Here is a 15409-nt window from a genome sequence, read left to right as displayed (position 1 = left end):
TGTGTGTGTGTGTGTGTGTGTGTGTGTGTGTGTGTGTGTAAAACTGTTCGAGGACAGATCAAGCTTTTCACTAAATTTAGCATAATAATTATTTAAATGACTACATCATTTTTAAAAGCGTAAGTAGTACTTACTGCCAGAAAGCTAAATAGCATTACTTTATATGTTCTGTTGTCAGCAATGATCAAAACTTTTTCAAATTATCAAAACATATTTTTAAAGTTCTTAGATTCTGGGTTCAGTATTACTTAACAAAATTTTTGAAGCTTCTCTCACTGTAAAGTTTTAAAACCACTACTAAATGGTAATAGATTTGATCTGTACTGTCCTATTAAGGGTAAAGAATTCAAAAGCTATGGACACTATGAGAAAAAAATGTTGAGAACTTGAATTTGGGGAAATTTAAGGCATATTTTCAGAGTGATATTTTCTTCTCTGGAGTGCCATACCAGTGCTGGAATTCGATTTCAGTTCATTTTCAAGGGCTATATTACACACTGGTATGATAATGCAGATACAATTTGCCAATTAGTGTTTTGCTGAAGGACAGTAGTGACTTTAAGTTAATTTACCTATTATATTTACATTTACAAATAGGCACTAAAGATACTACAATAATGGTATACTGCAAACTTGACAAATGCTATTCAAAAGCAAGGGAAAAATAATCCTAATAATATTTTATAATTAGTTTTTTTCATTAGGGGAACCAAATGAAATTTATATTAAAAAATAAAGCTAATTTTTGGAAATATTTTTACAATTTAAGTGATTTATCTCAGATTACATCAATTTTATAAATGGTAACATGAATCACGTGAATTAATCTTCAACATTTAGGAACTTATTAAATGATTCTTGAATTGCACTGGTGATAATACATGAAATAAATTATAAGCAAATAGTAAAGAAAATAAAGCACATGATTTCAATTACTTAATGTGATTAATTTTCCTTCTAGCTGACTGATATGTATCTTGTAGAAAACTTAAGTTTTCTGTCATTTTACGAGTAAGTAGAGAAATTCACAACAACTTAAAATGGGAGCCAAACCAGATGAGGCAACATATAGATTCACATGTGAGCTAGTGGTGATAATGACTAGAGTAACAGGGATGACCAGTAATTTATCGTTGGTATTAAAAGAGGAGAAATTTAATTCACATTCAGATTCATAATTATTGGCGAACAGGGTCACAATTAATTCCAGTAATAAAACTCTGCCTACATTCCAATAAAACTCATTAAGCAATAGGTGGTAACTAGATATTGAAAAAATCTGAAATATTTATCCATCAAAAACATGACATAAAAAAGACCAATTGTACAATTTTTGAATTTTGTTCACAAAAGTTTAAATATACAAAATTACATATTGTTCCCCAAACCAAAAGGGATCTAAGCAAATAAAACATGGAGACACAACAAAAGATCCAAATAGTAAAGAACAAAAAAAATGCAGTAAAATATTATTTAAAAACAACGAACTATAACAGTAATCTGGCTTGTACTCTATTTTTAAAGTTTCAAAATGCTAAATGATGAGTAATAGTGTTACACTTTACTCAAACATATATTGGTTATCAATTACCTGCACAGCACACTTAATTTCCTGTATCATAAAATATATTTGATGAATACTTGTAGATAAAGAATTTTTTAAAAATCAATTGAGAAATAACTATTTTAAAAATTCCTGATATTATTATCATGTATCCATAATTGTGAATTACAGTAATAACCTCCAGAAGAAGTCAGGTATTTGGTAAGCAAGGCACACAGGACCATAATTTGTAAAAGGTGCTTCTTTTGGTCCTAGATTTATTATTAAATATGCTACATTTTGGAGGTTTTTAAGGTGACTGACTTACAAACATATAAATAACTTCCAGAAGGCTTTTCTTTTGAAAAGCACACATTCATGATGTAAATAAATACTGTCATGACAATGAAAATTTAAATTAAAAGATGATATGAAGACAAAAATAAACCCTGTTTCTCAAAAACAATACCTACATTGGAAGCAAATACAGTAACATTTTTAAGGTCTAGAAAACTACTTTGTCTGAAAGGTTTATCAGGTCTTATAGGTAATGTAATAAGAATCATATCCTAAACTTACTAAAGCACAATTTCTGAAAACTACAGGGGCAGCCTTTTGATTTACAGATTCTTTTTCCCCATGTTTTTGTCCAGATAATAAGATGACTTTTGAGTTTTCCCCCACTAAGAATAACTAGAAATGCAAACCATTGCTCATTCTTCTTGCTGATACAGATTTTTAACATAAAAAAAGTTCAAGAATTCATACCTATGGTACTCCTAAAATAATTTTAATTTATTACTGTTCTGTTGGTAAAATCATTCTTTATATTTAAAACTTTTCATCCAGTTTTAAACTGGACACTATAGCCTTAATTTATTATAATGCTAGCTACTGGCACATTTCCCTACAAAATGGCTAATTTTCAGTGAATAAAGTAGTTGAGAGGTGAAAAAAAAGTTTAAATTTCTTAAAAAGCTGGAATTATTTTGGTGTCAAAACTGTATGTTAGAAATGGAATTATTAATTTTTTAATTATATGGTTAATAGACAAGACTTTGGAGGTGAAACTGTCAACTGATCCAAAAAACAATGTCATGATAATGTCATCATTAGCTGTTGGTAAAAGCCAATCTACAATTCCGGTGGTCCTTTTCAAATTTTGCATTCTATTATATTTCCCTGTGAACACAAAGTATAAATTATAAACTACAATATCCAAGAATAAACATTTTCTTAATTACTAGTAATGTAAAATATAAATTCTCTGTCCATAAAACAGTTAGTTTGAAAAAAAACATGTCACTCATCACAGAATATTAGAGCTGGAAAGAACCTCCTAGTCCAACCCTCTCATTTGACAGATAACAAAGCCAATGCCTAGAGAAGTGATTTGCCCAAGGTCATAAAGTGAATTAGTGGCATAGGTGGACTAGAAATCAGGTTTCCTCACTCTTTCTGCTACACTACACTCCTCCGAATCTCCTTATTTGCTTATTTCGTGAAACTAGCCTGTTCTGATATACTTGCTTGAATACTTGAATAATTTTAAGTTTTCAGTCACTGGGAGCATGCCATTACATTAACCACATACCAGTACTTTTTTGTATTACTCTTCAAAGCACTAAAATAAGAGACAGGTCACACAGTGTCAAGTGGCTAAGAAAATACGCTGAACTACTTATTATTATTTAGATACCTAGCCAATATTTGGGAAGTTAACTTGGTCCTGGAATTTTGTGCTCCTTTGTAACCCCAGGATTTGGATTTCAATTAGGCCAGAATTTTGTAGCACACTGAGAACATACCCCAAACTGTTAACAGTTTAACAACTCTCAAAGGAAGCTAGTGAAAGCTATATGTACCCAGAATTCTGGCCAACAAGGGCCAGTTTGCAATACCTATTAGAAAGATTCCAAATGTTTTGTAATTGAACACATTTGCAAGGAATTGAAACCTTAGACAGAAGAGGTAGGAGTGGACTCCTGATTTATGGATACAGGAGGGCACTGTGTTTTCAAAGAAATCTCACAGTAGGCTAACTCAGTGGTAGCCTTAAAGAATACCATAATTTTAAGCACAAAACTTTGGAATCTTTTTTTTTTAACTCTACCCAAATAGGCATCTATTGAATTGAATTTTTGAGCTATTTATGTAAATTTTAAAAATAAACACTAGAATTGCATGTGTTGTTTTAAAGTACATTATATAGAGAACAAGCTAGAATGTTGATACTATTGTTGTTCACAATTGAATTAACCTAACATGATAATTTTAGAAAGTTTTTAACTAATTATGTATGACATTATCTCAACCATATTAAAAATTAAATGGCTTATACATAAAATATTCTACTTCAATGTTCATAAGAACATATCATAGAAATGGTGTTATTTTAAAGCAGGTGCATTTGTGTGGTTATATACAGATATATACATAACATATACACATATATATACTCTTTTATATACAAAAACCAATTTTATATATGTTTGTGTATATGTATACATATACGTGTGTATATATACACACACATTCATGTACGTAAGAAACAAATAATAACTTCTGCCCAAGCAGCCCCATGCAGTGCTAGGAGCCCTATACAAGTAATATACCCTTCAACCATAGAAAGGGCACTTCCATAGGTGATGGGCTTACAAAATTTTGTTTGGGAACCCTGAATTTAAAATTATCATACCATTTCAAACAATATAATGGCCATCTAAAATGGTTCTAGATGTCATTTTGATGCCAACTTATTGATATTTAAACTAAAAACTATCTTTACTGTTACAGCCTTAAAGAAGCTCTTATAGATTGAGTAAAATATCCATTTAAAACTCTGTAATAAGGTAGAATATATACATGATATTCTATAATGAATCCAAATAGAATGGATATAGACAATTATATATTTTTATAAACCATTAAATATTTTAAGTATTTACTTCATCTTAAGTTACATTTAATAACATTGAAGGAAACTGAATCACACACAAATAAAATTTAAAGTAATAGTAGGTATACAATTTATAAGAAAAAATAAAAAGAAACCCAGACCCAAACTCCACCTGTAGCTTGTATTTGGTTACATAAACAATGAAACAGAGAACCTTACATAAAAATCTTCCCCTTCTGATATTAAATCAGACCCATAATATTATCAATTTTATAGAGATTAACAAATAACAGAATTCAGATTTGTTTAGCAATCCCTTTATAAATATAAAAATCTTGGGTATGTGAAAAATTTTTTCAAACCATACTTCAATTTCTTCACAGCTTTAATAAGAAATAGCTAATTATAATCTTAATTACAGAATAATGAATTATATTCAGTGTAATCTATCTATACACAAATAGCAAATTAAAAACATTTACTAAGATTAAATAGATTTGATTTGCAAAAATTTATATCTGACAAATGTTGTCATGTGCTCTTGCAAAGAGTGCATAGGACATTTCTGCAGCAATCAAAATTGTAAAAACCTTTTTTGTTCACTTCAGAGTTCAAGTTGTTGTAAACATTCCTGATTTTAGTCACTGGAAACATATTGTTTCTTTCAAGTTTTTACTTTTGGATGCATTAGATATTTCACTTCCACCTGTAACAAACTTCTTATGGTTTCTAAACCTTTGTGACTTCAAATCATTTCAATAATCATGACAGGACTCAATCTGATGATCTCTCACAGAGTTTATGTTGACATCCTCTGTGTGTGAATGATGTTTGAGGATCTTAATACTTGAAGAATCCTGAGAAACAAGTTTCAGAAGATAACTAGGCCTTAGTAGGATTTCCTGCAGGTTTGGGATCATAGCCATATAGGAAAGTAGCTGCTATTACAAGGATGGCTCCAAGGAAAAAGACACTAAATAAGAAAGAAAAAAAAACAAGAAAAAAGAAATTAGTTGAATAAAAAATGTTTCCTCTACTTTTAAAATAAAAAGGACTGCATCATTTAGAATTTTCCTTCAATAGCAAAACATTTAAAAATTACTTTATGGCTCTAGTCAACTTATCTTTGGCATGTAAAAAAAAAAAAAAAAGGAGTGAATAATTTACCAAACTCCTATCTTTACTGTTTAAAAATAGGAAGAGGATCTTCCTCATGGTTCCTCCCATTAGTTCTAATTCTTCTTTACATCATGACTAATGTGAAAATATGCTTAATATGAATGTATAAGTAAAGCCTATATCAGATTGCACACCGTCTTGGGGAGGGGGGAGGAGAGAGAGGGGGAGAAAATTTAAAACTCAAAATCTTATGGAAGTGAATTTTGAAAACTAAAAATAAATTAATTAATTACAAAAAAAAATTTTAAACAACAAAAAAATTAAAATAGGAAAAGAAAAAAATTTATACAAAAATGAAAGAAAAATTATAAAACACTTTAAGAATAAAAAGCAATTAACAAAGAGAATTTTATTATATTAGCTCATCCATTAAACTGTGCCTCCCTAAACAGATCTCCTTATCTCTACATCTCCTTCAGCTACTTTCCAAATCTCTATAATCCTGAATTTCATAGAAATAAGATTAGCTCACTTTATATAGAATTCTAGTTAGTTACAAAGCACTATATATATATTCCCTATCCCATATTCTCATTCATACATCTCTGACTCTATACACTACTCTACTGGCCCCTTCCACAAAGTGCTCTAGAATTTGATCTATTATATAAAGGCAAACCTCGTTTTATTATGCTTCACTTTAGTGCACTTCCCTGATATCATATTTTTAACAAAGTGAAAGTTTGTGGCAATCCTGTGTTGAGTAAGTCTATTGGTGCTATTTTTCCAACAGTACATGCTCACACCATGAATATCACATTTTGGTAATTCTCACAATATCTCAAACTTTTTCATTATTATATCTATTGTGGTGATCTGTGATCAGTGATCTTTACTGTTACTACTCTAACTGTTTTGGGGTACCATAAACCGTGCCCATATAAGACAGAAAATTTAATGGTTATGTTGTATCCTGCTCCACAGACCTGCCATTCCCCAGTCTTTCTCCCTCTCCTCAGGCCTCTCTATTCCCTTAGACACAATAGTACTGAAATTAGGCTATGGGATGTAGTTTGTTGACTCCTGTTGTAAGGTGAGATGAAAAGGATGCAGAGAAACATGGGGAGATTTGTATGAACTGATGCAAAGTAAAATGAGCAAAACCAGGACAACAAATTATACGACCACAACATTTTAAAGGAACACAACTTTGAGAGATTTAAGAACTATGCAATTATCAATTATCACTCCAGAACACTTATGATAAAGTACACCTCCCACATCTTATCAAAGAGGTGATGAAACATTTATTTTTCCAGACATGACTATTACAAGACAAATTTGTTTTGTTTAATGATACTTTTGTTATAAAGGAAGGCTTTTATTTGGGTGTGAGGTGATAGGAGAGACAGAGTTTGTGGAAGGGTAGAGATAGGGAGATTGAATGTGGTAGTAGTGATAATGATGTATAAGAGGAGAGAGGAAAGAAAAAAGTATCAATGAAACATTTAAAAATACAATGAGAAGATCAGAAGGGATTCAAAGTAAGACACAGATAATCAGAGCAATGATAGAGTTTGATGAGTTTGTGATACCCATTAGACATCCAGGTGGAGATATGCTGAAGGCAGCTGAAAATCCAGGGCTAGATTCATCAGAGAGGGGTAAAGGTTAGAAATAAAGACTTGGGTATTCAACTGAATAGAGGTGGTAGTGAAGTTATGAAAGTAAATGAAATTACTAAATGAAAGAGTGTAACATATAAAACTGCTAAATGAGAGAAAAAGAAGAGGGTATGGTAAGACACTTAAAGAACATCCTACAGTAGGGGGCCGGGAAGGGAATAAGAAACCAGGAGGAGTTAAAGTGGAAGAAAATCAAGATAGTGTGGTATCTCTGAAGCCAAAGGAATAGGAAATCATGCAGGAGGGAGTGATTGATATAAGGTTAAGGAATGAAAAAAGGTCATTGAATTTGATGATTGGGAGGCCATTTGTAACTTTTGAATGAATAATTTTAGTAGAGTGGCAAGAACAAAATGCAAACTGAAAAAATGTAATGGACACCGTGGGAAATTATAAAGAGGAGACATTAGATACAGATAACTTTTTCAAGTCCTAAAAGGTCACTCCTGCTCAAAAAACTTAAGTGAGCCCCCAAAGCTCATAGAAAGAAACAAACAATTCCTTAGTCCAGCAATTAAGGGCTTCCACATAATCTAACTCCTACTTACTATTCTAGTATTACTCTACATTATTTTCTTTTACATCCTTTCCATTTTTGCTAAACCAAACTACTGTTTCTTGATGATCAGGCATCCTCTCACCTCCTATATCCACACATTCCTGCAAATGCCAGGGCTGAATATGCTCCTTTCTCATTCCGGCCTTTAGAAATTCTCTTGAAGGTTTGTTCAGGCTCCTCTATGAAGTTTTCCCTAATCTCCCAAGCCATACGTGTTCTCTTTTCAAATTTTCCTAAAGTACCTTCAGTGTCTCCTTGGCTGAATTGTACTTATCTGTGTACAGGTCAATTCTCCAAAAAAAATATAAGCTCACTTTTGCATTCCCTAGTACTTAGCACCATGATGGTAAATAAGAGGCATGTGATATATGTTTGTTGAAATGATTAAGTTTTAAAGTAAAGAGAAAGAGAAATGAAAGATGAATAGAGTAGGAAGGTCAAGGCTTTGTTTTTAGGACTGGGGAGACCTAAGCTTGCTGGTCAACAAGTAAGAAAGAGCCATTGGGGGGGGCAGGAAAAAGGATTGAAAATACAAGTGAGAGGATGGGTTCTAGAGCAAATCTTTCTGGAGGCATTAAGAGAAAAAAGGGTATTATAAGAAGGTATTATTCCTCCCTTGCCTGGAACACTGTCTCCTCCCTCTGATTACTGTCTTCCCTGGCTTCCTTTAAGGCCTACCTACAATCCCATTTTCTACAGGAAGCCTTCCCTAATCCCTCTTAATTCTAGTACTTTCCCTCTTTTAATTACTTCATATTTTTCCTGTCTATAGATTGCTGTGTATTTGTTTTCGTGTTGTCTCTCCCATTAGATTATAAACTCCCTGAGGGCACAGGTTGTCTTTTGCCTCTTTTCCTATCTCCAGCACTTAGCACAGTGCCTGGCACATAGTAGGCCCTAAATAAATGTCTACTGAATTGAATTAGAGGGAATAATCTTATTGAGGAATTAAAGATACCTCTTTTTTTTTTTTAAACCAAAGAGAAGACAAACAGTAATGAGGTTAAGCAGTTTCAAGGAATAGGGGAGGGAGTAAACTAAGGAGTTTACCATGTATCATTTCAACCTTCTCATTAAAATATGAAGTTAAGTGTTCTACTGTTGAGTGTGGAGAGTAGGAATGAACTGAGCATGGAGTAGAGAGGAGAAAAATTTTGGGACTGCCTGTGGGAAATGAGATAGGCTGTCAATAAAGAACTAAAATCAAGGACCAGCTGAGGTTATTTAACAAATTTATGGTGGATGAGGCATGCTTAGTTTCATGATATGCTCCAAGGATGCTCAGCAGCCCTGAAATAATCCTGAAACTGGATAATAGGGGTTATTCAGGAGTGAGGATTCACATATCAGGAATAGAAGGTCAATAGCCAAGGGACCCCAGGGTAGCAGTTAGTGAAACATAAAATGGCTGACCATATACTCAAGGTTGGATTTGGAGGCAGGTAAAGCCAGAAAGAGTGCAATGGACTGGGAGATTAGGAGTAGAAAAGATGCTAGAGTAGGCTGCATGTGAATGAGAAAGTGTAAAAGGTAAAAGGACAGGAGGCTATGTTTGGAAAATGGAATTCAGAGTTCTAGACCTGGGGAGTAGTACAATTTTGAGAGACTGTGTTAGTAGTTTCATCAATACAAATTATGACATATTGAATGATGACAGCAGGATATAAGGTGATGAAAACCAGAAACCAATTTTTATTATTCAATTCAACAAATATTTATTATGGGCCTGTTATGAAGACACAAACAAAACTGCCCAGAACATCAGAGAGCTGACATTATATTAAGAGGATATCTAAAGACTCAGAAAGTTAAGAGAATAACCTGGAGCTCAATAAATAAGGTAATGTACATGAATTGAAGGATCTTAAAAGTTGAAAGATCATTAAGGACCGTACATAAGAAAGATCTGAAAATGAAAGGGGAAAGAAAGAAAAATATCCAGCCTTCCTTCTGGCCCTGTGAGTTAGAAGAAATAAGTGAAGTAGTTTCGATGGGAGACAGTTGAAAAAGATGTGGTGTTCTAAGGAGTATCAGGACCATAGGGCACCATAAGACTGAGGGTGAAAGACAGAAGCAAGTGTACTCACTTCCCAAGAATATTCTTCCTCCCCTGTCTTAACCTCATAGGGGCAATTACAAGTGGAACCAAGCAACTGCAATTTTGTTGAGATATTTAGGAACATCAGGTTGTAGGTTCTGGGGTTCATATATGTCAAATGGTGATTTAAAGGCCATCCTGAATGCCATGAACACAGCAGGACAGAAACTGGAATAAGAGTGCATCTTATTCACTTCCTAATTTCACACAAATACAACAAAGAAGAGTCTTTAAAGTGAAAATAGTTGCAGAAACACTGGAAAGATGGGCATTACAGTTGAGTATGGCAGCTGAACTTTTTTTCATAATCTATGAGAATATGAGTCATTCCCCAATGTAAAAATGGTCAAAGGATATGAACAGGCAGTTTTGCAACAAAGAAATCAAAACAATTTAGTCATATGAAAACATGCTATAAACCATTATTGACTAGAGAAACGTAGATTAAAACAACCTTGAGATATCATTTTATACCTACTAGATTGGCTAAAATGATAGAAGGGGAAAGTGACAAATGTTGAAAAGGATATAGAAAAATTGGGACACTAATACATTGTTGGTGGAATTGTGAATTAATCCAACCATTTTGGAGATCAATCTGGAATTATGGAATTATATCTATATCCTTTGACCCAGCAATACCACTACTTGGTCTATTTCCAAAGATGATAAGGGAAAAAGGAAAAGAACCTATATGTTATATGTTCTAAAATGTTTATAGCAGCTCTCTTTGTGGTGGCAAGGAACTGGAAACTGCTGGGATGCCAATTAACTGGGGAATGGATGCACAAGTTGTGGTATGATTGTGATGGAATGCTACTGTACTATAATGATGAGTTCAATGATTTTAGAAAAGCATGGAAGTACTTGCATGAAATAATGAAGAGTGAATGAGCAGAACCAAGAGAATATTGTAAACAGTAACAGCAATATTGTTTTAAGAATGACTTTGAGCAAATAAGTTGTTTTGTCTATTATAAATACCATGTTAACTATAACGGACATATGAAGAAAGATGCTATCTGCATCCAGAGAAAGAACTGATAAATGAAAGTATGTAGACAATAATTTTACATATATATATCTATTTATGTCTAATGATAGCCATAGGGGGAGGGAGAAAGAGAAAAAAAGAAATTTATAAGATAATTTTGTTGTATATTTGAAAGGAATAGCCAAGTTGTGCATAGTAGATTTGCAGTTTCATGTGCAATCATCTTTTTTATTATACTATGTTACAGAAATGCTGGTTTTATTCCAAAAATTAAAGATAAAATAAATTAAAAAAAAAAAAAAAGGATGTTCATTTGGCTGTCTCTCATAAACCAAAAGACTCCTCCCTTCCTGGAGGCCTCTTGATGCTTATATACTCTTGGAAGAGTGGGTGTTCTTAACAAGAGGCAATCAACTTGGACTGGTTAACAACTAATGAGAGAATGAATATTATAATGAGGCAGACTTATTCTAATGAGGGACTGGGGGATCTGACTGGGGCGATTTAGACAAAAGATTCAAAGCCTGAATAGAACACAATGGGCTGGAATTCAACTAGATTAGATTCTTTAGACTCTTTAATCAGAAGTAATCGTCAGTAGCTGGTTGGCGTCTGAAGAAAAGTGAGGAGAATGTTTAAAATGATCTTCCCAATAGTAATTGGTTATTAATATGAGAGAACTAATCATTTCTCTCAGCCCTATCCTCTAGACTACCTGTGTTGCTTTTTGCCTTGACCCCACAGTCACCATAATACAAATACCACTGAATGACAGTTAAGCCCAAGAGCCCTTGAAATAGTAGAGTCCCAGTTGGCCCTCCCGGCTTCCAGCCCAGGCCTTAAAGCGATGGTACAGAGGACCAGCCCTTTGAGTGAACTCATTCCCAGGTAGTCACTGCTATGCAAGTGCTGTAGCCCCTATTTCTTCAACAGTCAAAAGCTACTAAAAGAAAATTCTCACCACCAAAGTCCTTGGCATTGTCAAATGTGGATAGTTTTATCAATGGAAACAATACTAAAAAAGATAAACTACAATCTGCTTTGCTACTGTACGATAAGAAGTACTGGCCCTTTCCATCTGACTTGCAGTTGAAATCTTCAATGTGTTATCTCTCCTAATTAGAATGAGTACTTTGAAAATATCTTACTATATTACTTTTCGATTTGTATCCCTAGCATTTAGTATAGTGCTTGGCACATATTAAGTATTTTAAAAAGTTTTTTCATTGATTCACTGACTTACTCAATCACTCCTAGGTTCACAATACTTTGGAATAGCCTAGGAACAGAATGAGACTAGAGACTATGAATGGATTTAGAGCTGTGACTAGGTTGCTAGTAAATATATACATATACATATACATCTACATCTACATATACATACATATATATATACATGCAGCATATTATGGAGTAAGCAAGAATGAAAAGTTCTATGATCAGATGTTTCATAGAGCACATTTGAAATCACAGGCATGAGTTCTGTACTGGTTGCTGCTTTATGGTACTGTTTGGTGAAGATGACAGGTGAGGATAAGGAATATGAGACTGAATGAGGAAGGCAACATCATAAAGGTAAGCAAGATTTTGGCTGATACAGGGAAGTAAAAGGAATGCTGGTTGAAAAACTCTGGGAATTATTTTGTTAAGAACAAAGTACAGGTTGTAAAGGACAGATGGATGCACTAACAGATGAAGAGGGGTAAATATAGTTATCATGAGGGCTAGAGGTACAGCAGCCCCAAAATCTAAATTATACAATACTATACATATATTTTCTGCATTTCTGAGTTTCTAAATTTTTTCTGTAGAGGTAGAGCCGAGATGGTGAAGTAAAGGCCCATACAGCCAGTTTTTGGTCCCTTCCTGCCCAAGGCTGGAATGTGCTCTAATGCTCTCCTGCTCTTGAGAGTAGGGAAGATCCTTTAGGAGGCCAGGGACCATCTGTATCCTCATGGGTGTCAGAGATTGGCGTCTGCTCCCATCCGAAATAGGACTCTGCTTTCCATGTTAAGAAGCAGGGGTAGGGGGTGAGGGGCAGTGGTCTTTACTGTTTATCCTGCCCTAAGGTTCATCCACCAGCATTTTTTTAAACAACTAGTTCTGGAATCCAGTTCTTTTTCAGTGCCTCCCTGCAAGTGAGGCTTCCTTCTCCTCTTCCCCACCCTTCCACTTTAGGCATGGCGGAGGATTATTTCTCATTGCTCTTCTGGAAGAAGAGAAGCAAAAAAACACTAGTGCTAAAAGAATACACGATCTCTATACATCACAAGTCTCCCAGAAGAACATAACAAATCAAAAAACCTAAACATTGTAATTCAAGAAATAATCCCAGAAAACTTCCCAGAATTTCTGAATGCAAAAAATAAAACACCAATTAAAACAATCCACAGATCACCTTCAGAAGGTTATAAGATTATATAGAAGATTATAAGATTAGCTGGACCAGAAAAAGAGTAGACATAGAGAAGGTCTATGCTGGAACTGACACAATTTTTCCAGGTGGTACAGGAGCAATTTTCAAGATATTTGAAATAGGGAGATATCAAATGTCCCAGGGAAAAAATCATGCATGTTTTCACTATCAAATGAAGCAATCAGTAACTGTTAACCCAGGTGCCTATTTTAAAACAGATTCACTGTGTCATATGCTAACTTTTTTGTTTTTGTTTTTTTTTTACAAGGAAACTCATGTTTGTTGGTGCTTTTCAAGTTCATTAAAAAAATAAAAACAAACAAAAAAAATCAGTCTTCCCCCCTTAAGTCTTTAAGGAAAGACAAAAACTAACTATTTCTTGGCTAAGCCTCTGGTGAAGAGCCACTCCCCATTTAATTAGTCTGGTCCAGGAAGAAAAACATTTAGGCAGTTCCTGAAGCCTTTTCAGCTTGGTAAGACTTATTCTAACTTTGAGGACCCAGTCTTATATTCTGCCATAATGAAAGCATCAGATTTGAATTTTAATGGAAGGTTAGGTAGGATTATTACTATTTTATAATAAAACTATCAGTTTTCTTCAAATATGTGATAAATGTTGGACATTTAATTTTGACCTAGAATCAGAATTCCCCCCAAATAAAGCAGATGAAAATTTATAAGTCAATTAAGAGCAATGATTCAAAAAATGGAAATTCATTTGATAATTCATTTCTTTTGAGCTACTCCATTAAAATCAGAAGAATTTGTATGAAGAAATTCAAAAATTTGAATTTTAAAATATTTTTCATTAATAAGCAAAATGACAAAGCTAGAAAAGACACTTTAAAGTTACCAAAGTGGGAAGTGAACTGAAGTCTAATATTTCTGAAATTTCCACAATTCATTACACTCAAATTTTCATATGAGTACTCATCCACATTTACTTGAGAAAATTCTAACGAAATACAAAAGCAAAACTTTCAAATGGTAACTTAGGACTTTGTACTAAGTTTGCAAACTTTTCAGATTACTATAAAGAGATACCCAAGCATAATCTCTAAGTTTTTAGTGATTCTTAAAATGTTATAGTATAAGTAAATTTATATTTCAAATTTTTTATAGTATGTATAATTCCATTTATGATAAAAACATCATTTAAACAATGTCATAAACAAAAAGTACCCTCTTCCAATCTTTATGGTTACATAATCATATTTTTATATGATCATAATTTAAGTATTCAAAAGTTCTACTTTTTTCCATTGCATAACTTTATATTTCCAATATTTTTTATTTTAACAGCAATATACTACTTTATTGAAATAACATGCTATAGTTTATTTAGCCATTTCCTTATTGGGAATTTAGGTTGTTTCCAGTTTTTTGTTGTAATAGCTGAACATTTTTTTTACACTAGTGAAATATTTAACTCTTTTGAATTATTTCCTTTGGGCACATTCTTATAGCGGATTTATTATATCAAAGATATAATCTGTTTGGTAATTTATTTATGTATTTCATTCCTCTCTGGGCCCTTGCTGGATTTCTTTCTCCACCATATCTCTGCACAGAGACCTCTCCTTTACCCTTTCACTCCCACTTTTCAGTCTTTCCTTTTATGTGTGGCCTTCCCTATTAGAATGCAAGCTCCTTGAGGATAAAGGCTATCTTTATTTTTGTGCTTAGCGTACTATATCCCCAGAGCTTAGCTTTTTGTCTAGCACATAGTAAACACTTGATAAATGCCTGTTAATTTGGTATGTATGATAGTATCAGGCTGTATCCAAAAACACTGCACCATGCTTGTTAATTTGAGATGTATGATAGTATCAGGCTATATCCAAAAACACTGTACCAATTTACATAACTATCAGGAATATATGGGGCAAGAGCTTACTAGTTTTACTACAGGCCCACTAACTTTGGATTTTATCATTTATATTTATTTCTGCCAAATAAATGGGTGGGAAGTACTACATAGTTTGTCGTTTAACTGCTTATTTAATATACATTAATTTTGGTTCTCAGCTATAGCACAATGAGTTTCTTAAAGGCAGAGGCAATGTTTTAATATTTCTTTTCTATTTAACAAATAT

At 33.2% G+C, this 15409-nt stretch overlaps 1 protein-coding gene across 2 annotated transcripts in view; it reads right to left on the bottom strand.

Annotated features, from left to right (window-relative positions):
* Positions 1-1132: 1132 nt before the first annotated feature.
* SLC35A3 (solute carrier family 35 member A3) overlaps positions 1133-15409 on the bottom strand; it is a 57321-nt gene continuing 43044 nt past the window's right edge. For both annotated transcript variants that reach the window (XM_027868285.1, XM_027868284.1), the window contains exon 8: positions 1133-5415. In XM_027868285.1, coding sequence (XP_027724086.1) covers positions 5325-5415 — 91 coding nt within the window. In that variant the 3' untranslated portion in view covers positions 1133-5324. The remainder of the gene's footprint in view (positions 5416-15409) is intronic.

This window comes from Vombatus ursinus, unplaced genomic scaffold, assembly GCF_900497805.2.
Source record: "Vombatus ursinus unplaced genomic scaffold, bare-nosed wombat genome assembly UNPS02014787.1, whole genome shotgun sequence".
NCBI lineage: Eukaryota > Metazoa > Chordata > Mammalia > Diprotodontia > Vombatidae > Vombatus > Vombatus ursinus.
Note: the sequence above shows the minus strand (reverse complement) of the source record. Positions and strands in the feature narration are given on the sequence as shown.